Below are 24,505 nucleotides of genomic sequence, written 5' to 3' on the forward strand. Positions count from 1 at the left end.
TCACTTTGCAGTGTGCCAGATCAAGGGCACACGGCAAAGAGGGATTGTTTGCCGTATGCCCCCAATCCCGCCCACGGCAAAGTGGCGAGCGGACGGTCTGGCCCTGGTGGACAGACGGTCCGCATAGTGTTCGGACATCCGAACGTTGCTGTTTGTCGTGTGCCCGTGATCTGGCACACGGCAAAGAAAGGCAAAGTGGACGTTCGGACATCCGATCATCAACCCTCCGGACATACGTTTGGACATCTGATCATCAACCCGGATACTCCGTGTATATGTCCGGATATATCACATGATATTGTTTAATTAAAAGAAAAAATTAAAATTACCAAATGGATCCAAAAAATAACCAAATTTTGGCATGACACAATCTAAGTTGTCTATTGCATATGCAAAAAGTTTTGAAGTCGAACCCCAATTCGCCTGTCACTTTGACTCAAAATCTGAGCGGCTCCTTGTCAACTCTTTGGATCTTCTACAGAGATGCTTCGATTTGTAAGGAGCGGACGTGACAACTTGTGCGAAACTTTCTCAATTTTTTACCTCAGCCTCCATGTATTAAATCATGATATCAAGACAAATCTTCTGATTTTCATAATGCATTTTCTTTTTATAGAATCTTAAAATGATTTGGCCACACTTTCGTGGTCATGGTTCGTGAGCAAGATGTTCAAAATTTCCATCCATTTCATGGATACGGCCTCACATTGGACTTAATAATGTAAATTTGACTTATGCGCAAGAAATCCATTTAATGAAATAAAATGACTAAATATAGTAAAAGGACCAAGAAACATACCAAAACATAACATGGAATACCACATAAAGTACGTCGATAGCAGAAAAAGTTAGGAGGGCAAAATCAAAATTTTTTCAAAATTTTTGTCAAGTGCTTGAAATCAGGCACACGGCAAATAAAAAATACACACAACAAACTTTTCATTTTGCCGAGTGCCTGGCATAGCACATGGCAAACAAAGTGTTTTGCTGTGTGCCTGATCTTTGCCGTGGGTCTTCTGGACCGGTACACGGTAAACAACCTCTTTGCCGTGTATTTTGTTTTTCCCGTGTGTTAGGCCTGCAGCACATGGCAAACAACCTTTTTGCCGTGTGCCCGATACTTTGCACACGGCAAACTGCCGGCACACGGCAAACGTCCAGTTTCCGGTAGTGTCTCTTTTTCTTCCTCTTCTTCCTCCTTATCTTCCCACTGCACCACCTGGATCCGCCCCTAGAAAGTATCTACTACATACTGACTTTTGGCAAAGTCATGGTCCGCGCGGCAGAGGTCGGTACAACTTGAAAATAAAATGTTGCCATTGAGTAGTAGTACTGTATATACTCAATTCGCATGAGCAACATGCTTTTAACTAACAATAAGTTCCATTTAACTTCCATATTTTGAATTTGACTCCTCGTATGTGTTAGTCAGTACTTTCTCCTTTCACTTTTAGTGGATGTTTGATCACCATCGAGAATGGATTATTATTCATTTTATAATATTTCTAATAGTCAAAATTGTAAACATTAAAACTGATTTTAATAATTCTTCCAGTTTGTAACATCACAACTAACCACACTGTTGGATTTATTAATTGTCAGTGAAAATATGGTGTTGGACGAAAGTAGTAATAATACATTGTTTGTGCAGTTTCCCCGATGCATGCACTGACTTTGATGGATCTGGTCATCCAAAGCCAATTGGCAAGTGGAGGAGATTCCCTTACTACTTCGGCTCCCCGTGTAGCTTAATGTACACTAATTATTTGGACTGGCATTTTAGGGTTTAGTAGCATGCTAAACATCAGGTCAGCACCCAGTTTGGGGCCTAAACGATGAATCAATTAGACTCCTGACCGCAATGAAGAAAAAATAGTGTAAACATCACAATTAGAGGCGATCTAAACACGTGTAGACTCCTGGCCGCATGTCTAAATGTTTGTTTAGCTGATGGCAAACGAAGTCCGGAGAGGTCGGCAAGAGGGGTTGATATGATGTTTATCAGTGATCGATGTGAGACCATAATTAAAACCGGTACAATAAGCTAATATCTTTTTTTTTAGATTTTATAGTACAACTCAAATAATCACAACACACGCACTCACCCCTATGAACGTACGAGCGCAAATCCTACCCTATGAGCATCTTCGAAAACTGAGCCGGCAAATACTCGAGATTGACAAAGTCACCAAAGACACCTCATTGTCAACGGAAACATTGCCTACGTACCACTAAAAGTACAACGCTGTTAAATCCTAGAATATTCACTCCCACGGGGAGTCGAAACCAGGACCTGAGATGCTATCGAGGCTCTTGTAACCATTAGGCTACAGGCACTTTTGCAATGAGAGTTTAGCCTTGATCTTAATGAGAGATTTATAAGTGGATAATTTAGAAGCATACAAAGAAGTAATTTAAGTTACTTTCTATGAGAGATGTACTAGATAATATAGTTGCAGGTTTAAAAGTTATTTTTTTGTTATTTTTAATTATGGAGAAGTTGAGTAATTTAATATATGTAAACTTTAGAGATGACTTTAGATTATTTATTTGTAATTGCAAAGATGGTAATCTACTTTTGGTTATTTTTCAAAAGGGCATAGTAGTTGTGTATTTATATTAAAGTCCGCGAAATTGATGTCCAGATATTTCTAAATTATTTGAGAAATTATATGATTTATTTATCATTTATCACATATCGTGAGGATTAATGTGAAAATTATGTCTGTAGCGTAGCATTGTCATTGTGCACAAATCATTAGTGTTGTTTATCAATATGTAAGTAACTTGTAATGTGAGAACTATTTTTTTCCAGTGAGCTAATTTTTCTTTTAATGAAAACAATATCACATTAATCTAAGCTGTAGAAATAATAATATCACATTAAATATAGACTAATTATAAAACTAATTACACGGATGGACGGAAAATCACGAGATGAATTTATTAAGCCTAATTAATCTGTCATTAGAGATTGGTTACTGTAGCACGACATTGTTCAATCATGGTCGAATTCGGCTTAAAAGATTCGTTTCACGATTTCACCCGGGGTTATGGAATGAGTTTTATCAGTTATCCACATTTAGTACTCCTAATTAGTGATCAAATGTTCGGAGTTACTGTAGCGCTGGAAAATTTTTGAGAACTAAACAGGTTTGGACGTCTGAGCAAACATTTTGGACGGAGGTGTTGTAGTTGTCACTGTTGGAATTGATCTCCACCAGTTGGCCCAACGGCCAACTGGTTCCTTGACCTCGCGCCCTGATCGGGGGCCCAGCCCAAGACGAGGCTGGTGGGCCCCCGTCGCGCAGCCTATAAAGAGGAGGTGGGGACTGACGGCTCAAGTTACGAGGTTCACCACGGCTGTTATTGTTCTCCACCTCAAACCCTAATCCGATCAGAGAGGGTGGGCTGCAGCGGCGGGAAGCACCACCGGCACCGGCTCCTGTACCACGCCGGCATCAGCTCTACCATGCCATCACCGGCGCTGCCACTTCACTGCGCGTCACCACTGCGTCTCCACTGCACCGGCCGTCGCCGCCCCTGAGCGGATCTTCAGTGCGGGACACACCATGGAGGGGCTACGAGCAAGGTGATTTTACCAACAGAGAACACTTTAACCACTCGATCTACACCCTAGTCGATCCCGAGGATTTAACAATGGCATCAGAGCCAATCTAGAGTGTAGATTGAGTTTGGGAAGGATTCGTTTCACGAATCGAAAGAACCAGAGAAAGAAATCGATCTCGAATCGACAAAGTTAAGGAACTAAAGGAAAACCTAACCCTAGAACAGAAAAGAACGGGCGGATCAGGGAAGGGGCCTACATGGTTTCTTCTACCCATGGCCATCCACCATCTCGGCGAGTGCTGGAGCTCCGCTCCGCCGCCGTAGAAAACCCCGGCCGAGCCGTGAGCTCGTGCCGGAGAGCACCGCCACGGGCTCCAGACCCTAACAGTAGAGATTGATCGAGATTGGACAAAGAAATTCGATGCAAGTCGAACAAAGAAAGACCCGGACCCTAATTGATTCGGTTTTGGGGAAAGAATCAAAGAGAAAGAATGAATACATCGATCTTGGATCGAAAACGACGTCAAACCCTAACCCTAGAGCAAAGGGCGGCGGGTACTCACCGTCCGCCGCCAACACCGCCGGCCACCGCCGCGCGGAAAAGTCCCGCACCGCCGCTCGCCGGGGCGCGTCCCAGAGGGGCTCCACCGCTCGCCGTCTGGGACGCCGGAGGTACGAGCGCGCGCGGGCTCGGGGCACCGCCGCCAAGCCACTCGACGGCGGCGCGCTCCCGCATGGGCGGAGCGCGAGCGCCGGCGAGGGGGTCGATGACGGCGCCAGCCACGCCTCCTCCGCGGTCGCCATGGCCGTCGTCTCCGTGGCCGCCGCTGTTTTGCGTGGAGAGAGAAAGGGGAGAGTGAAAATGTTCTAGGGTTTCGGGGGGGGGGGGCGCCGGCCGGGTTTTGATCCCCCGAGGGACGCGGCCGGCCGTCGGATCTGATCCGACGGCCAGGAGCGGTCGCCGCCGGTCGGGCCACATTCGGCCCAAAAGTAAGCCGAGCGCGGGCCGATTTTCCAGCCCAGGCCCACGCTGCGGCCTGGGCGCGGGGGAGGCGCGCGCCGAGCGGGCCGCGGGCCAGTTTTCGCTTTTGGGCCGGCTCCACAGTGGTGATTTTCAATGTTTTTTCTATTTTTCAGAAGCATTTTCATAGTATTTTGAATGAATTACTTTATAGTTTGATCTCTATTCAATTTTGCACCAACTGTATATTGTTTAGAGATAAAAGTTCACAGTATTGCTTCTTAAAATAGAAATTTCTACATGTTTCTGATGCAAAATTTAAATAGTTGCTCTTTATTTTAATTCGAACCAACGGGACAATTAAATTTTAAGAGCATGGTTAAACAGTTTAATTTGAGTAATTTTTGTACAGTTTTATCTCTATTCAATTTTGAATCAACGAGATAAATTGTTTAGAGAGAAAATGAGTACAAAGTACAATTAAAGAGTACAAAGTATTGTGACTATAAAGAAAAGATTTTCCGCTGCTACAATGATGCTATCTTTCAATTAAGTTGGAACCAACGAGAAGATTTAATTGGAAGAATAGTCGAAAAGGCTTAAATGATTTATCTGTGGGTAAAAGATAGAAAAGCTTCCGCTGTTTAAAGTAAAAGTTGAGTTTTGGCATTATTCTGCCATTTGAAGTCTCAAAGTTGAGCATTACTGGAATCACAAATATATTTCTCATGGAAGAGAAATTTAAAGTTAATTATGGTATTGTTATTTTCTGACCAACGTTGATGATAACATTATTATAATTTTTCCATGAATCATACCTTGAAGTTTAAGGTCTCTGGTAAATGTTGCATCAAAGTGACCATTTCAGAGAATAGCTAAAGAACTGCTCTCAAACTAGAGAAATGTATTTTCTAGTTTGCGCTGCAATAAAGTTGATTATCCTCTAATTAAATTCGAACCAACGAGAGAATTTAATTTAGAGGAGCAGATATATGGTTTTAAAGTTTATTGAGTTTTCCATACATTAATTCTTTTCTGCCAAACAGTGATACAGAATTAATGTAAAAGATTATTCTATTTCTGCCCAACGGTGATATAGAATAGAACTTAAAAGTATTGATTATTGACTTTTGAGACAAAGAGTTCTATGTTGTCCTTGAAGGACAAAAGACAATGAACTGGGTACTTGTGACTCAGACAGAAAGAAGGTCATTACATAAGAGAATATATTCTCTGTAAAGAACGACTTGAAAAGAAAAGTACTCATGGATATTGATCCAAGGAAAAGAAGATAGGGCAATAAGAGATTGTTTTGAGAAATATCTCTTTTGTACTCTCTATCAAGTAGAATTCATTTTGAGTTCATTCAAAGTTGTGACTCATGTGCTGGTTTATCCCACACTGGGAGAAAAGTTTGTAGTAGTTTTGCTATTCTAGAATTGATTGGGCACTTCTATTGTGTCACAGTGATTAAGCACTCAATGAGTTTAAGAAGAATGGAAAGTTACATGCGAACCTCAAGATAAGAAAGATATGCGAGCGTGACTTGCTAAAGTACTGGTAATAAAGGACTCTATTAAGTTCGTGAAGTGAATCGAGGAAAAAGTACTGCCATATCGAATAAAGGACTCTATTGAGTTCTCAAAGCAAAATGAATAAAAGGTACTCCCGTACAAATTAAGAAATTACTTTGTTCTGCATGACGTAATCATGTGGATGAAGTAATAAAAGTTTCCTCATTCACAAAAGTTGTGAATAGTTTTCGAAATTGTGGCAGAAAAGTTCAAGTCACATTTCGAGGGGGAGAAATATGAAACAGTTTAGAAACATACTCCCCTGTAATATGCATTGAAAGCAAGCGATGATCTATTAAAGGATGAATGTGACCGTCAAGGGGGTACAACGGTCACTATGCTGATACCCCTATGTAAAGAAATAGCTAAATTTCAGTATTTTTTGCTGGACTGCCCTCAAAGATAGTAAGATGGTGCTTACGAGCACATATAAAGTTTACGGGGCATAGATAGAACCCAAACCAAAAGATTTATTGATATGCCATATTTACAAAAGATGGCAAAATCTGGGGGAGCATGGTATGTAGGTACTTTAGACTTGATGAGAAGTGGGAATGCGTGTCCACTTCGATGATTCAAGAACAACAAGTTTCTCATACGTGCTGATGTTGTATACAACACATGTTGTTAGCTCTCAAAGAAAATGAATAAAGTAAAGAAGAATCTTGTTATGCAGGATCTCATTAGTCCATAGCCATTTGGCAAAAGGAGCAACAACATTCCTATACAAATTAAAGAAAATCAAATGGAGGTCGATTCCACCTCATTTGAAGAAGTCAAAAGAATTCCGTGGGTTAAGTCCATATAAAGAAAAAAAAAAGGATGTGATTCCTGAAAGAATCATCACAGTAGGTTATAATGGACCTACAAAATGTCAATGTGACTCCAGAGGGAATGTTGAAAGATATAAAGCAAAATTTGTGACAAAAGTTTTAGTCAAAGAGAAGAAAGAACATATGGGATACCACAATAGTAAATTCATTTATGGATTGAAGAAAGCCACGAGACGGTGGTATCTAAAGTTTAAATAAAACAGTATGAAATTTTGGGTTTAAAGAGATTGAGGAGGACAATAGTTTTAAGCAAAGTAAAAGAATGGGAAATCTGATTTCCTCATCTTAAAATGAAGATAACATCCTACTTTCTAGTGGTGGTGTTAAAATATTATTATGGATAAATAATTCTTGTCCTCAAATTTTGATCTCGGTGATGGGTTTTCATTCTACGAATTGAAACTCATCGAGATAAAAGGAAGGGGTATTATGGTTACAACAAAGGCATACTTGGAAAAGATTCTAAAGAAATGAAGTATGCATAGGAATAAACGCATGCCTGTTCCTATCGTCAATGGTAATAGTTTTGGGAACTTTAGTGTTCCAGGAACCAATGTGAAATGGAAATAGTTCCAAATGTTTCAGCTGCTGGAAGCTTTATAGGCGCGCAAGTAAAGAACTTACCCTGACATATTTTGTTTATCCGGGTTATTTTGGCAAAAGTTCAATCCAGATATAGATCACTGGAATAAAATTAAGAATGTCGGCCTCATGCTAAGTTGGAAAGATCAAGTACTCTCAAAATATTGTGAGTACAAAAGTAGAGCTTGTGAAATATATAGCGAAATCCACAATTGTCGCTAACTTTCACACTTGGAGTTTTTGTGTGGAAAATCTCCAAAATTAAACAATTAACATCAATGTGATGCAAAGACATGGTATAGCATGATACGAGGCCGAGGGACAGGCAAAATGGTTAAAGGAACCTATACCCGGAGTTTTGATAATGGTTGACAACAGCGATAACCATTTAAGTAGTTTGCTCCTGTGACAACGAGTCAAATGTGGTGCCAAACACATTGACACAAAATTATACGTTGTAAAGGAGAAAGTCCGGAATTATGTTGAAATGCATTGAGTAAAAGAATGACAGACATGTGTTTGTGGATCCACTTATTAAAGGCTTGCCGCCCAGTGTGTACAGAGAACACACAGTCGACATGGGTTTATGGTGTAGCCTATATTTTCCGGACAATAAAGGCCCCAAAGTTAAAGTATCTATTTCAGAACAGAGACATGTATTGTAGCTGTTGAATCTATCGGCAACCGACTGTGACGATGAAACTGCTCTATGCATTAATCTGTGATGAAATATAAAAGGAGTAAAAGATATGAAGGTGAAAGTATAAGAGGAGATCAAGGGGGAGAATGTTGGAATTGATCTCCACCAGTTGGCCCAACGGCCAACTGGTTCCTTGACCTCGCGCCCTGATCGGGGGCCCAGCCCAAGACGAGGCTGGTGGGCCCCCGTTGCGCAGCCTATAAAGAGGAGGTGGGGACTGACGGCTCAAGTTACGAGGTTCACCACGGCTGTTATTGTTCTCCACCTCAAACCCTAATCCGATCAGAGAGGGTGGGCTGCAGCGGCGGGAAGCACCACCGGCACCGGCTCCTGTACCACGCCGGCATCAGCTCTACCATGCCATCACCGGCGCTGCCACTTCACTGCGCGTCACCACCGCGTCTCCACTGCACCGGCCGTCGCCGCCCCTGAGCGGATCTTCAGTGCGGGACACGCCATGGAGGGGCTACGAGCAAGGTGATTTTACCAACAGAGAACACTTTAACCACTCGATCTACGCCCTAGTCGATCCCGAGGATTTAACATTCACAGCTGCAGGTCAGGCAGTCGCCGCCCATACACTGGCCGTGTTTGGTTCATTCTAGAAATCCTAAAATATATTTTTCGAGAAAAGAATCTCACATGTTTGAAGTAGTAAATGAAGTTTATTTGCAAAACCTCTTCAATGATGGGTGTAACTTTTCGCAATCAATCTAATGACGGTAATTAACCCATAATTTGCTACAGTGATGCTACAATAACATCCTCTAATCACGCGGTCAAAGGCCTCATTAGATTCTTCAGGGTTCCTAGTGCAGGAGTTCTGTAGTTGATTTTGTAAGCTACCTTCATTTAATACCTCTAATTAGCAGTTAAAGTACGTTCTAGCCTGTTCCAGGGAATAAGCAAACAAAGCCAGTCGCTAGCAGGGCAGCAGGAAATGTTCCTTGTGCCAGTACTACTGCTGCAGACGCTCTGGCAGCAGCCTGCAGAACTTGGGATTTGCATTGCTCCCAAGGGAATGTGCTGCAGTAACTGCTGCAGTTTGCAGTAGCGATGGCAGTGCATTTGCCTGCCTCTGTTGAAGTCAGCCTAACTGCTGCAGTTTGCAGCAGCGATGGCAGTGCAGCTTGTATTGCACAGCGATGAACAGTCACTGCATACTGGCTTCTTCCTCGGAAGCCCTTGGGAGGACATGACTAGCACAGCGAAAACGGCAAGGGCGGCCGCTGCCTTAAGTCCTGTCGCACTCGCACCTGAAACCATTGCTGCGGATGATGGATGAAGCAAGCTTTGCTAAAGAGCAAGCTATGTAGAGAAAGAGATGTGAAAAAACTTAATTGGTGCATATATGCAGTGGCGGAGCTTGACCTTGAATTTTAGATAAATGAGGGGGGGCCACTCTTTTGCTACAGTAATGAACAGTAGCCATTTTACTATTCATGTAGTGGGAATTTTCATTTGCCGGGGGGGCAAGGCCCCCCTTGGCCCCAATGAAGCTCCGCCACTGCATATATGATAGATTCTGGGCGATGGTATTTATAAGCTAGACATGTAGGGAGAACATCTAAAACAAATCATTCAAATGAAGTGTTCCATCGTAGACAACGCCATGCATGCATATGGTACAAGTTGACATGAAGAGGAGTGTTCTGGAGTGTATGATAATCATCATGAGCAGAGGCTCCATTCCCCACATATACATAGAATACAATATTTATTATATCTATGAAGTACCTAATACAATTGACTTTTGACAGTGTCGAAGTCGGCACCAGAGGTACAACTTAGACATAGAACTTTTTCATGGGCTCAATTTATATGATCGAACAACATGCTTTAATTTTAGAGAAAAGTCCGTTTGACCCCCCCTGAAATAGTCGCCAAGTTTAAAACACCCCCGAACTCAAATACCAGAAATGTTGCATCCTTCACATCTTCATACCAGGCAAAACACCCCCTGACACTGGTTTAGGGCGGTTTTGACTCTGGTCGCACTCCACGTCAGCCTGCCTCGCCATGCCACTCTCGCCACATCATCTGTTTCCCCTATCTCGACCGCGGCCGCCAGCCTTCCCTACCGCTCCCACCCGCTGTTGCTGCTGCAGCGTCGCGACCACCATGTGCGCCGTGGCTGGCAGGGCCCCGCGCCATTCCCCGAGGACCTCCCAGCCGACACCGCGCTACACGGCGAGTACGGACACCGTCCCCCAGTCCCTCCCCTGCCTCCCATGGTGGCTACCGCCACCACTTCTGCCTCCAACCCATTCCCGTTCCCCTCCCGGCCTCCTGCAGCGCGTGCAGGAGCTGCGCGCCCTTGCGCCGTCCGCGCGCGCTGCACTCGCCCTGCCTCGCCCTTGTAATGAGGGTTTCACATTAAGTTGAACCGTAGTTGCACATCTAGATACCTTGTTTTAGTTTAAGTTTTGTGCAAACTAGTTGGAGCCATAGATTAAGGTTTTTAAGAGAGCCTAGTTCACCCCTCCCTCTCTTAGGCTAGAGCACCCGATCACTTTCAATTGATATCAGAGCCGGGACTCACTTCTCTCACAAAAAAAACCAATTCCATTGGAAAATTTGTGTTTACCGGCTCATTAGATCGGTAGGTTTCACCGCCTAGTGAGTTAGCTCTTTGGGGAAGGGATGGATCCTTTTAGACCTGCTCCATGGTTCGACGGCATGGGCTTCCAACGATGGAAGATTTTAATGCAAGCCCATCTCCAAGCGACGGGACTAAACGTTTGGAGAGTTGTGAGTGAGGGCATAAAAAATAATAGTCACTAAGCGAAGTAACATGATGTCACCGCAAAATGCATTATCTTGTCATCTCTTAGTGATAATGTGTTAAATCGTATCTATTCTTGTGAAAATGCTAAAGAGCTATGGAAGACTATCATTGAGAACCATGAGGGCACGGAGGATATTGCCAATGAAAGATATCATGTTCTCATTGATAAGCTTAATAGCTTTAAGCAACTTGATGATGAGAATGCCGAATCCATGTACTCACGATTGAATACTCTTGTGAATGAGATTAATTCTCTAGGTGTGAAGCAAATTGAAGATACGGAACTCATTCGCAAGATCCTTCACTTACTCCGAAGGCTGGACTATGATTTGGTGACCACAATTCTATATGAGAAAGATCTCACCACCTTGACACCAAATCAAATCCTCAATAAGGTGATCGCCCATGAGCTACGCAATGACATCAAGTCAAAAGTGCAATCTTCTTCACCAACGCATAGCGCACTTGCATGCAAACAACTCAAGAAGATGAAGAAGATGGCCATCAAAGGTAGCTCAAGTGATGAGGAAGAAGAGGATGCAAGAAGCTCCTCAAATGATGAAAAAGAACCAATGAACCCCTACCTCTACAAGCAAGTGAAGAAGATGAACAAATATTTGAAAGAAATCAACTCAATAGGGGTATATGGTCTTTCTCAAAGATGGGTCTCACCATCAACTCATGAAGGTTGAGAAGAAGTTCAAGAAGAACAAGAAAAAGAAGGAGAAGAAGCCCAAGCATGAATCATTTGCCACATTTGGTGAATGGGTAAGAGGTGGTGAAGAATCAAGCACGAGTTCAAGTGATGAATCAAACAAGCAATTCACCACCCGCATGGGATCATCAGCCAACACTTGCTTTATGGCCAAAGGTATGGATAGCGATGTAGGTGATAATGATTCCGACTCCTTCAATTTATGAACTTCTTGACTTAGTTCATGAGCACCAAAAAGTCATTAATAAGTAATCAAAGGAAATTAATAACCTTAATGCTCTCAATGATTAAATGCTTCTTTTGCTACAAATTTTGAAGATTTGATGTGCAGATTTAAATTGCTTAGCAAGAAGCATGAAGAGCTCAAATTAAAATTTGAGAACATTAATGATACTAATGACCTTTTAGAAATGAAGCAAACTATCCCATGTGCAATTCCAATATTTAGGATAGATGCTTCAACTTCTTGCATTGATTTAATTGATAAATCTTGCTCTAACCCTTGCAATGAGAAATGCTATGAGAATGTTGTTGTAGAATCATGTGATGATCTCATTGCCAAGGAGAATGATGAGCTCAAGCAAGAAGTGGAAAGGCTCATGAAGGACTTGTATAGATTGAAGGGTAAAAGCATAGAGAGCAATGTCCAACCTTCTAAAGATAACCGTGAAAATATGGTGAAGAAGCTTGAGAAGGGGTCCACTATGACATGCTCAAAGTGCCGCAAAGAAGGTCACAAGTCCAACAAGTGCCCTCAACCAAGGAAGGAGCTTCTGGAAGAAGAAGCTCACAATCAAGAGTTCTCTCATCTACACCAAGCCCAACCGGAGGAACAAAAATAATAGCACCTCCTATGTGATAAAAAAACTAATGGTAAGGTGGTTGCTCACAAGGTTGGGAAGATGGAAAGAAGTTGGAACCGCTCCATTTGGGTGCCCAAGGAAATCATCACCAATATGAAGGGACCTCAAATGGTGTGGGTTCCAAAGGAGACTTGAAGCTCAAGAATGGCTTCGGGGGATTTGGAGGCTTAGCTTAAAAGTTGAAGTGAAGGTTCAAGCCAAAACAAGCTAAGCTCAATACTTGGACATTTATTACCTAAGTCCCCCATAAGGTAATGGTAGCTAGATTACAATTCAAGCATCATGTAGCTCCATTAATTTTGTTAGGATGTTTGCATGTTCTGCATCTCCTAGTGTTATATATGATAGATTGCTTGTGTCATGATTCTAACCCATGAGCAACCTACATGGTTTGATAAGTGTGTAGAAAGCTACACAAGGTTACCCTTTATGGTACATGGACTTCATGAGGTATGTATTTCATATGTGTACCATGAACACAAGCTATAGGGTAAACTTCCCATTGTTATAAAAAATAATGTGCATACATTTGCTTAGTGATTCAAACACTAAATGCACATATTTAGGGGGAGCTTATCCTATGCCTTGTGATTTTGAGACTAACATGTTTGTAAATTTATCTTTGTAGTCTCACGACGGAATTAACACTCTAAGAGAATGTTATTCACGTTCAATGTGAACAAACAACTCTATAAGAGTGATTAGATAAAATAATGTGCTTTCATGCATATTGAGCCATGCTCTATTAAATTTAAATGTTCATATCTATGTTCATAGGCTATGTGCTCATACATTTGCTTAACCTTGGTGTACCAAGTGCTCATCTTTTAAAAACTTCAATTGTTACAAGTCATTTTTTTTGGTACGTGCAAGGTAAACAAACAATACTCCCCGGAGGTATGCAAGGTTCTAAACTCATTCATTTGGAATCATTGTCAATTTCTTGCTTTTTTTAGAGCTACCTCCAAGTATGATATATTCTAAGCCTTCTTGATTCAAACATCTAGTTGTGCACTTGATTTCAACATTATCATTTTGTGCACATACTTATGGAAAGCTCGGCTCATGTCATGCTAGTTTCGTGATTTTATGATCCACCCTAGTAAAATTTCAATTGGTATCTTCATTGATATCATACAATTGGATAATGAGTCATGAAACTAACTTCCTAGGCTACTAATCTTCTCTTGAGCTATATTGTTTTGCAAGAGCCTTTTTAGGTGATTTAATTCCAAAGGGGGAGAGAATTGGATCAAAGCAAGGTATTTTCCCAAAGAGGAGAGGTATATTCCAAAGGGAGAGAAATACCAAGTTGAATCAAGTCAACTTATGAGGAAGGAGTGGCAAGATAGGGGGAGGAACAAATGGGGAATCATGGTTTTAGGCGGAGGCCAAGTCGACATTGGATGGTGGTAAGCATCCAAGCAAGTGTAAGTGGTTAAATTTGTCAATTTTTGCAATTTTATGCTTGCTTTGATTGTGTTGTCATCAATCACCAAAAAGGGGGGAGATTGTAAGGAACATGTCCCCATTTAGGCCATCATTTGTGATTTTGGTGATTGAGTGACAACATAATCAATGGGACTAACAAGTTTGTGTGATCACACTTGTAGGATCTTTAGGTCCCATGGATATGAGTCAACACGTCTAATTCATCCTCAAGACGCAATGTCCAATCCACCGTCGAGACGTCATGTCCAATCCACCGTCAAAATGCCAAGTCCAATCCGCCGTAGAGATGTCAAAGCATAGTAAAAATCCAGAGTTAGAAAAAATTTGAAGGATCAAATTGTTCGCTGCGATGCATTGGATGAGTTTGGCAGAAAATAGAGGCACCGGTTTAACAGATGCATGACCATCGGTGCATCCGAAGGTTACCGGATAAACCGACGCCTTCACGTCGGCTTATTTCTCAGTGAAGAAAGGAATCAAGCCAAGTCAGCCCTCAGGCACCGGTTGAACCGACGGTATAAAAAGGGGCATCGGTGCAATCAACGTACTATTGCCCAGAGACGATGTGAAACGCGCAGGAGCCACGTCTTCAGCACCGGTTGAACTGACGGTGCATCGAAGCATATCATCGGTGCAATGACGTCAACAGAGAAGCCAACGACTACATGAAGATCAAGTTTCACACTAGAAGAACCATAGTTGCACATCTAGATAGATTGTTTTAGTTTAAGTCTTTGTGCAAACTAGTTGGAGCCATAGATTAAGGTTTTAGAGTGCCTAATTCACCCCTCCCCCTCTTAGGCTAGAACACCCGATCACTTTCAGCCCTGCCAACCACGGCGCGCACAGCGGCCGCGATGCTGCAGCAGCAACAGCGGGAGTGAGCGGTAGGGAAGGCTGGCGGCCACGGTCGAGATAGGGGAAGGAGATGATGTGGCGAGAGTGACGTGGCGAGGCAGGCTGACGTGGACGGCGACCAGAGTCAAAACCGCCCTAAACTGGTGTCGGGGGGGGGGAGGGTGTTTTGCCCGGTATGAAGATGTGAAGGATGCAACATTTCTGGTATTTGAGTTCAGGGGGGTGTTTCAAACTCAGCGACTATTTCAGGGTGGTCAAACGGACTTTTCTCTTTTAATTATATCATTGTTTGCTTGTGCATTAGGTTTATAGGAGTTGATTGAAACCCAGTTGCATGAACCCTCCTAAACGACCTATCGAGTCCCTGACTAGTATGTGTAGGTCGTAGCATTGCTATGCTTAGAATTTAGTGATAACAATAGAAGTCGGGTGATTGCTTGTCACCCGCGAGAGAGTTGGAATATTTGATACTTATGATAATGGTTATGAGATGGATATTGTGATGGTTCATGATATGAATGTAAGACCGGGTGGGTACTTCAGTTGTGATATGGTAGACCGGTCTATGTCAATTAAGGACCGTTCTGTTGTTAGCCCCATTGAGCAAGCTTTGAATGTACTGATCGCATGCTAGTACATGGGACCTAGTAAACTGATGTAGCTGATTTCTGCATTGTTTGGGCTGTATTCCCGCTTCTCTGGTTGTGTAAAGGAGATCGGCATGGGGTGAAGTCAGGTAAACTCAGCGGATGGCTCAAACGTGAGCATCGCGTTGGGGCTAGATCCCCTCGGGAGTGGCGGAATACTCCAAACTTTGTAGTGATGATGCAAAAGGTTGCCGCGTACAGTCGAAAGGTGCGTAGGTCAGGGACGTGCGGCCGAGTAGGGGTGTACGTGTCGTGTGATCAGTTTTCTCCTGCAAGATGTACATCGATTTGAATCGCCGCGCCTCTCGGATATGAGTACCATTTGTGATCGCAGCCACATCGTGGAGTAGTAATATTGAGATGATGATGGTTAGTTGAGGTAGAGAATAATTACAAATTATTGTATGATAATCACTTGCTTGAAATAGAGTTACAGGTGCTAATCTGGCAAAAGAGTCAAACCAGCAAACCAGATAGCCTTGCATGCCCTTGGTGTCGGTGATTACACCAACTAGTCAGGTAAGTCTTGCGAGTACCCTTATACTCAGGGTATGTGGTTGTGACACTATTGCAGGTTTGGGTATTCTAACTTCTGTGGTTTCTGGAACTCGCATCGGTTGGCTCGGTGCAATGTTCGCTCTACTGTTCCGCTGCCGCTTCCGGAGGATCCTTGGTTATGGACCTTGAACCCTTGTTCTTCTTTTGTTTCCGCTGGAAAATATTGTTCAAACTCCTATATATTTTGAACTCTGTTATATCTCTGTATTTTCAAGTATTGTGGTGTTGTATTTATCTTTGCTCTTGTTTGCGAGCCTTGGATGCATTTGTCGGTCCTAGTAAGGGCTTGGATGGTTTTAAGTGCGCATCATACTGAATTCGTTGGTAATGTCGGTTGGCGCACTTAAGCCAGTTTAAGTTAGACGGTTCCACCATCATTTTGCGTGAAGCGAAGACGAAAGCACAAACGGGTTGCTACGTAGGCGGGGCCCACCCCTCGGCAGAGTGGGCCTGGGCCGCGCACCGGGCCTGGGGCGTTACAATATCGTCTCCACACTTGCTTTTGTAGAGGTTTTGGATGTCGTACAATACAATGTCTGATTTTGGAAATCGCCACCAACCATCAACCCCCCCCCCCCCCCCCCCCCCCCCCCAAGCACACACCCACACACAAAACACATAGCACAAAGAAAAGTATCTCGCGCGAACCATAAGTGTAAATGTGCCTTCTTTTTGAATGTTGAATCCATTGTACTGCAGATATACGATGTCTTCAGCTGCAGTCTTTCCATAACACGTCTACTTATTCCTTCTGCAGAGGCGTATATAGATTTGACTCTCCGAGAACATTGGCTGCTTCTGCAGATGGCCATTTGCCAGTGATATATACAGCCACATTTGATTATATTCAAGATATTCGAAAGAAGTCTTAGTATGTTGAATGCATGTTGACCATCTTATTCAAAAAACAAAAATAAAAAATGGGACCACTGGCCCCACCCATCGATCCCATCACCAGTTTTAGCAATAGGCCAGTAGCAAGATTTAATGGCGAGCCTTGGGGACAGTCTTCTTGTGAAATCTGCTTTGAACTAATTCTCTTCTTCTACGTCAAACAAACAAAGAACAATCTTTCCGTGGGCCTAGCTACCCATGAGAACATAGTATACCCTTTTCTTATATCTGTCACAAGCGAAGGATAAATGCTTTATTCCCACCTTGGACGGCACCTTGTTGACACAGAGGAAATTAAGCATTTAAACTTTGAAAGAAAACTCCAATATTGTATTCAGATAGTTAGCGAAACTCATATATACAATTTTGAAGCCTTATACTGAATTGTTTGAAATATATTATTTGTACATTTTTATTTGAGCCAAAATTTAATACACCAGAATCTGGGTTATCTATTTTTAGTATTAAAATTTTCTTGGAGTTCCAATTTTTGTACTCTAAAGTAAAATTCGTTTGCTTTTAGATAGACAATATGGAACTTTCTAAATTATTTTTTGGAATTTGGATTTTAAAGATGGATGTTGATGTCATATAATTTTTGGTTGAATTATGGAATCTTAACGTTCAACAAATGAGCACTTAAAACAAATAACATAAATGACAGAGTTACATGGAGTGAATGTACTTATTTGCTACATGCATCAAGTCAATTAGGCCGATACGGCCGTGTGTTCCGCCAAGCAAACAGCCTATAAAAGGGGACTAAGATTGAGCCGTCATACAACCCTGTGCGTGTGTTTGGTTCTGGTTAGAAAATGGCGTTCAACGATGATGAGGAGCCTCCTCCGGCTAAGCCTGCAGAGCCGGCGAGGCCGATGCGGCAAGTGCAGCTCACCAAGTACCACAACCGAAAGGCACCCCTGGCCCCCAGTGACCAGACGGTGGTGCTGGAGCTCAAGGGCGTCTCCTCTGCCGCCTCCAGAGCACCCCTGGACCTCGTCGCCGTCATTGACGTCAGCGGCAGCATGGAGTATGGAGGCAAGCTCGATAATGCGAAGAAAGCCCTCCACTTCATCATCCGCAAGCTCACCGACCACGACCGCCTCAGCATCGTCCAATTCGACCACGAAGCCACCCGGCTGTGCGCTCTACGCTGCACCACGGAGGCCGCCCAGGCTGAACTCGAGACTCTCGTCGGCAGCATCAAGACCCGTGGCGCCACCAACATCCAGGCCGGCCTCGAGACTGCCCTCAACGTCCTCAAGGAACGCAAGTTCACCACCGGCCGTGCCGCCAACATCATGCTCATGTCTGATGGTGGGCAGAATGAAGGCGACGCAAGGACGGTCGAGCCTGGCAACGTGCCGGTCCACACCTTCGGCTTCAGCTCAGGGCACGACACCACGTTGATGGACGCGATCGCAAAGAAGAGCCTTGGTGGGATGTACAACTTCGTGGACGATGACAGCAACAAACCCACCAACCTCTCCGAGACCTTCTCCCAGATCCTGGCCGGCCTCGTCACCATCATTGCCCTCGACCTCGAGCTCACCGTCACGCCGTTCCAGGACGAGGCCACCATTAAGAAGGTGGACGCCGGCTCCTACCCTCTGAACACCGCCACCGACGGCTCCTCCTCCGTCACTGCCAGGTTTGGCACCCTCTACTGCGCAGAGGCGCGCAAGGTCATCGTCGAACTCGCGCTCAGGGACCACACCGCCTTCCGCCCGTACAACTCCAACGTCGCCCAAGTCCAGTACAGATTCAGCTTTGAGGGCCAGCAGGTCACCTCTAGCCCCGAGCTGATCACCATACGCCGCAGCAGGAGAACGCCCGCCTCGGCCGTCGCGCCGCCGCAGGTGCAGGCCGAGGTGGCCCGGCGCCAGCACGCGGACTCCATCAAGGCGGCGATGGAGAAGGCCGACGACGACAAATTGGAGGAAGCGCGGAACATTCTGGCAGAGGCTCTGAAAGCGCTGGAGCGCATCGTCGACCCCATGGTGGACATGCTCCGCAAGGAGCTGCTCAAGCTGCTGGAGCTTTTCAAGACCAAGGATATCTACGAAAAGCAGGGCCGACCCTCTGCCATGTCCTCGGCCGCCTCCCACGACCGCCAACGCTTCGCCGCCAGGGGTGACGCCGAGGACATTCGGATCTTCGCCACGCGACGCATGGATACCTACCTCAAGCAGGCGAAGCTGCCCGACGACAAACCAATTCCATCAGCTGACGACGATGTCCAGCAAGAGCCGGAGGTGCCGCAAGACGGGCCAGCTGTGGCCACGGCTGTGGAGAGGAGGACGCTGCTGCTGTCGTCGGTGGCGCTTCGAGTTGTCACCGCGGTGCTCAGCCTGCTGGCCTTCTCGATCATGGCCAGCGCAAGGACATCCGCGTGGGACAGCGGCCGCTACGAGACGTACAGGTTAGTGAACACTTTTACTGTACGCCGCACTTTTCCTTTTTTTTTCCTTTTCCTTTTCCTTTGTCACTTTTTACTCGGATAGGGTTTAAGGTTTAGGGTACAGTAAAAGTGTTCACACTACAAAGCTACCTTAGCCTGCACCATACTCTAGCATAGATGCACCCTCAGCTCTTTGCCACTTTCCACAACGGCCATGCCATTGCCAGAGGTCGCCACGCCTGATGTACCTGTGCCGCCCGCAACAAAGCCTGTTCTCAAGGTCGCCGTGCACCATTCTCAGGTTGTCTTCTGTACGCCGGAGTACCACCGGCGCTGGAGGGCGTTCATTGAATTGGACTCATTCCGAGTCATCATCTCAATCACATCATCTCGGTGGCGAGCGGAGCGAGCCAGGATCTGGGCGGGGGAGGACGAGCAAACAACTCATATACCTCCCGCCTTTTTTAATCCCTTCTTAGAAACCGGAAATTAATTAACGTGTTGTTGGTTTTCGTCATATATGTGGCACGAAAAGGCTATAGACCATATCAATTAATATTTCAGCTCATTTTTTTCAGTGATCAAAACGAGAGAGTGGTAATTTTAGAACACGAGGTATTTTTTTTTCAAACCCACAGTTCCTGTAAAAGTAAAGGACAGCAATTCACTTTTGTATCCTCAGTTCCCTCTAGGTTTGGAGTAGAGTAGAAATAAAATTAATTGAAAGATTATCCTAGCGCAAGCGCAGCTCGTATATATAGTTATCAACTTATAAAATACAAAGCACGAGTCATCATTACTGGATTAATTAAGTGCTTATTTCCTCTACAAAGAATTAGTACTAAGTACCAGCTTAAAGTTTTCATAATTCATGGGGGGAAACCATGGCCCCTCCCCAGCGCCCCTTTATTTGCCTACGTGGCTACGCCATTGAACGTCATGTCCTCCTCCCAGAGGACATTATGTAGGCAACATAATGCCATGGGGAGTTTCCATGGCGGCACATATGGCTATTTCTTGGCCGGGTATGGGATTCTTTTTTTTTGGTCACCAGAGAGAGGGAGAGGAGCAAGTGTGTGTAGTTTTCTTTATTGGCAAATGACCACACTACGTCAAAAACCCTCATTAGTGACGGGTGATAACTGTCATTAGTCATGGTCCTGAACCTGTCACCCGAACGCATCACTAATGAGTAGTCATTAGTGATGGGTGTACACCCGTTACTAATATCACACATTATTGACGGTTCTAAACACCACCCATCACTAATATTAATGTCATCCATCACTAATAATATGCATTAGTGACTGTCCTTATTTATAACCATTACTAATGATAGTTTTTACCCATCACTAATATGATTTTCTCAAAAAATAAAGCAGAAATAATTATGTCATCCTACAAAGCCACCCAGTTTTTTATGGCACTATGGTACCTGTTCATATTTTCGCATAAACATGGCGCGCCCCCTAGAATCGAGCCTGCAACCTCCACACCCGCATGTAGCTCACTCATCATCCCACCTATGCTTCGTTGGTGACTATAAAGGATATTTTTCCCTTTTGATATATTTAGTCCAAAACATTAAATTAATATTTGAGCATGTAGATGACTTCAAATAAAAAAAAATATTCAACTACAAAATTGTATATCTCGTTGAGAGCTACAATTTTTATATAAAATTTGCTGCCATTTGAATTTATATGAAAATGTTACAAAAATCTCAAAATTATGTAGAAAAGTGATTAACAACGCATCTAAAATTGACCCATCACTAATGATAGTGACGGATGATATCTTCACCCTTCACTAATGAACAAGTGTCATTGGTGCCGGTTCTTGCTTGACTAATCACTACTATTATTACTGATGGGTTTTGTTATGAACCGTCACTAATGACCACTTATTAGTGATGGGTCATGACCCTCTGAGGACCCAAGGCAACATTAGTGATGGGCCATGTTGTGACCTGTCACTAAATGTACTATTAGTGACGCATCACATTTAGACATCATTACTGGCCTATCTCCTTTGTTGATTTCTTACTTAGTGATAGCCGGTGAATAGGGGAGAAGTTATGGCGGTTGTTTTCAACTTTCCGAATATATAGGACAGAACTTTTGTGGTTTATTTTTAACTTTCCGAATTGAGAAGAGTAGAGGATGGAAGACAAGGTAGTTTAGAGAAGGCGAAGGAACAAGAACTGTGTCTGTAATGGGACCATATTTATAGAATTATGCTAGATATCTGTCGACAAATTCCTAGATAGTAAATCTATCTGATTTCTCACCTCAAGATCCAGTGCTACACTCCTCGTCCTCATCGTCCTCCTCCTCCTCTGACTTCTAGCGATCTCCATCAACTCTGGCAAGGGTCAGTATTAGGTTAGGGTTTTGGGTTGGTTTTGTCACCGCGGCCCTAGAGGGATGGACAGGGAGCTGGCCAGCTCATCGGTGGTGGTGGTCGCATGGGTGAGGTGATGGGGGCACTGCTAATTGAGGTGGACCCACGGATGGGCAGCGTAGGCGGTGGGTTCATCAAGATCAGAGCAGTTAGCAGTGGTAGCGGTGGCCGGGGCGGTGGATCTAGTGGTGGGGGTGCAGCCAAACCAGGCGGCGACGGTCGAAGGTGGTGGAGCCGGAGGAAGGAGAGATGGCCATGGGGGGAGAGAGTGAAGAGGCGTGGCATACTGGTGGCAATGGGAGGGAGCTCGGTAGCGGGGGAAGGCGTGCTATGTCGCTGCGGAGACAGTGCCGGTGAGGGGAGGGTGGCAGGATGAGAGAGAGGAACTAGGGCTAGCATTGTATATATCAGGTGAGATTAGATCTGAACCTTTGTTTGTTGAAACAAGGGTCCAAGGGTCCAAAAATGAACAGATTTTAGGGTGACAAACATGTCATCAGATAACTAGACAGACCCATGGCTCTCACAGCCAGAAATTTGGCTATTTGTACCGGTCCCTGGGCTTTGTTTGTACCGGTTGAAGCAACCGGTACTAAACGCAAGATACTTTAGTACTGGTCGCAGCAACCGGTACTAAATCCACCATCCAAAGAAGAAAAAATACACGCAGTTGTGAGGATTCGAACCCACAACCTTAGGCCTCGCGTGTAACTTCCTTTGCCATCCTACCTATGCATCACATGTGGATGTATGCGAGATGCTTTCCTTTTAAATAAGCCATGGAGGCCTATTTAGTACCGGGCCAAGATGCTGACCGGTACTAAATGTTACCCTTTAGTACCGGACGGTGTCATTTACCAGTACATGCATTTTAGTACCGGGCCAAAACACCAACCGGTACTAAAAGATGACTTTTAGTACCGGGTGGTGTTATGGTCCAGTACTAAATGGCATCAGAGGGCGTCAAAATTTAGAACTGGTACTAAATGCACCATCGAGGCCATTTAGTACCGGTCCTAAATGCGACCGGTACTAACGCTCATGGACGAATGACTAGTTTTTTTTGTAGTGTCTATAGACACTTGGGATAGTATCTCGCACGGCTCATGGTTGGAACTGTCTAGGATAGCAGCTTATCACAGGCAGCTCTCGGCCTTTATTAGGGTGCCAGGGTCCTTATGTCAGGGGGCTCTAATTCAATATCCGCCTAAGAAATGATCATCCCATATTGTTTGCATGCAACCATTTAGGATGACTCATTAGAGGTGTGTTTTGTAGTAGTGATGGGACCCATGAATTAAGTGGTATAGATTGAAAATTAACGTGGTGATTTCTACCAAGAAAGAGCGAACGAAGTGGCTTCTCTTTTCACATATTACTTCATCAATTGTACTACTCCTATTCTGCAACATGTGTCTATAGCACATTATGTGCACTGACCAAGAAAGTACTAGTTCCAAGTAGAAGTTAATGTGGAACAGCCATCCAATGCCCCTATTACATAATATAATATAACCACTTCGCGCCTTTCGAATCATTTAATGAGGGGTAGTGAGTGCAAAATATTGCAATAACTTTATTGTTGGTACCCATAATGAACAAATATCATGAAACGTTTACTCCCGAGTCCATGGACAAACACTCGGCGAGTAATGGGAAGAACATATGTAGTTTCGTTAATAAAATAAAAGATACGTAGTTTCGTTACAAAATAAAAGTGTCTTTTTTATGCCCCGATTCAATCTCCTTTCATCTTTTGTTGGTAAAACTAATTAATTTCTCTTATCCAATCCTCAAATGATGTGCTATATATGGCAGGTACGCCATCGGAGTGAATGTGGTCGTCTGCTTCTACTCGATCGTGCAAGCATCTGCCAAAATCCGCCGTCAATTATGGCCAAGTTCTATGCCGCGGAGCATCTCAAGCTACTACTGCAGCCTCTTCCTCGATCAGGCAGGCACAACGCGCGCATTCTAGCTTCCAGCGAGATTTGCCGGTGTGATCAGCACCGGTTGAGTTTACTGTGGCTGAATTAGTTTCGCTGCAGGTATTGGCGTACCTGCTCATATCGGCTTCATCGGCAGCCGCGTCTCGCAACCATCTGTGGGCGTCGAGATACGGCAAGGACCAGTTCAACAGCAAGATCAACGTCGCAGTGTGGTTTTCATTCCTTGGGTTCCTTGCGCTATCAGCCAACGCGCTCATCTCCATGGCTAATCTATTCAGCAGGATCTGATAAATTGATGCTGCTCTTATGTTTTCCTGTATTGCATGCAGTACATATATACTGGTGCAAGTTAAATCGTGAACAAATATATACAAAATAATGTAAACTGAGTATGCACAAGCCAAAACACTTGCAATAAAAAATTATGAACTTTGGTATATATCTGTCCACGGTTCAATTCCCCCCTCCCCTCAAAAATCTTTCTAATTTGTGACCTTTTGATCTTTTACTTATTGTTTTCGCTTCTGGGTTTAACACTTGCCTGCATGCTCTCCTTTTTTTCTTCGGACTTGCTAAATTAAACAGACAAGATTTCTTGGTTTGACATGTGAAAGGAATTGGCGCCGTAGCCTAAGAGAGGGAGGGGTGAATTAGGCAAACTTAAAACCTTAATTTATGGCTCAAGCTAGTTTGCACAAAACATAAACTAGATCACGTTTTCATTTAGTGTGAAACTCTCATCCCAAAACAAGTTTTG

General features: G+C 44.0%; 1 protein-coding gene across 1 annotated transcript; it reads left to right on the plus strand.

Annotated features, from left to right (window-relative positions):
* The first annotated feature begins 17,777 nt into the window (after nt 1-17,777).
* LOC120644782 lies at nt 17,778-24,185 on the plus strand. The gene is made up of 3 exons (XM_039921491.1): nt 17,778-19,417; nt 23,618-23,753; nt 23,848-24,185. The coding sequence occupies exons 1-3, from the start codon at nt 17,811-17,813 to the stop codon at nt 24,034-24,036; spliced, it is 1,932 nt and encodes a 643-aa protein (XP_039777425.1). The 5' UTR covers nt 17,778-17,810; the 3' UTR covers nt 24,037-24,185.
* Nucleotides 24,186-24,505: the final 320 nt, after the last annotated feature.

The sequence above is a fragment of the Panicum virgatum genome, chromosome 8K (genome assembly GCF_016808335.1).
Source record: "Panicum virgatum strain AP13 chromosome 8K, P.virgatum_v5, whole genome shotgun sequence".
In the NCBI taxonomy this organism is placed as follows: Eukaryota; Viridiplantae; Streptophyta; class Magnoliopsida; order Poales; family Poaceae; genus Panicum; species Panicum virgatum.

What these genes read in the sequence shown, in the direction of transcription:
- LOC120644782 (XM_039921491.1), top strand. Translation starts at nt 17,811, where the DNA reads ATGGCGTTCAACGATGATGAGGAGCCTCCTCCGGCTAAGCCTGCAGAG. An exon ending in GGCCGCTACGAGACGTACAG is followed by an intron (nt 19,418 to 23,617) that starts GTTAGTGAACAC and finishes TATATATGGCAG; the next exon opens with GTACGCCATCGGAGTGAATG. An exon ending in GCAGCCTCTTCCTCGATCAG is followed by an intron (nt 23,754 to 23,847) that starts GCAGGCACAACG and finishes GTTTCGCTGCAG; the next exon opens with GTATTGGCGTACCTGCTCAT.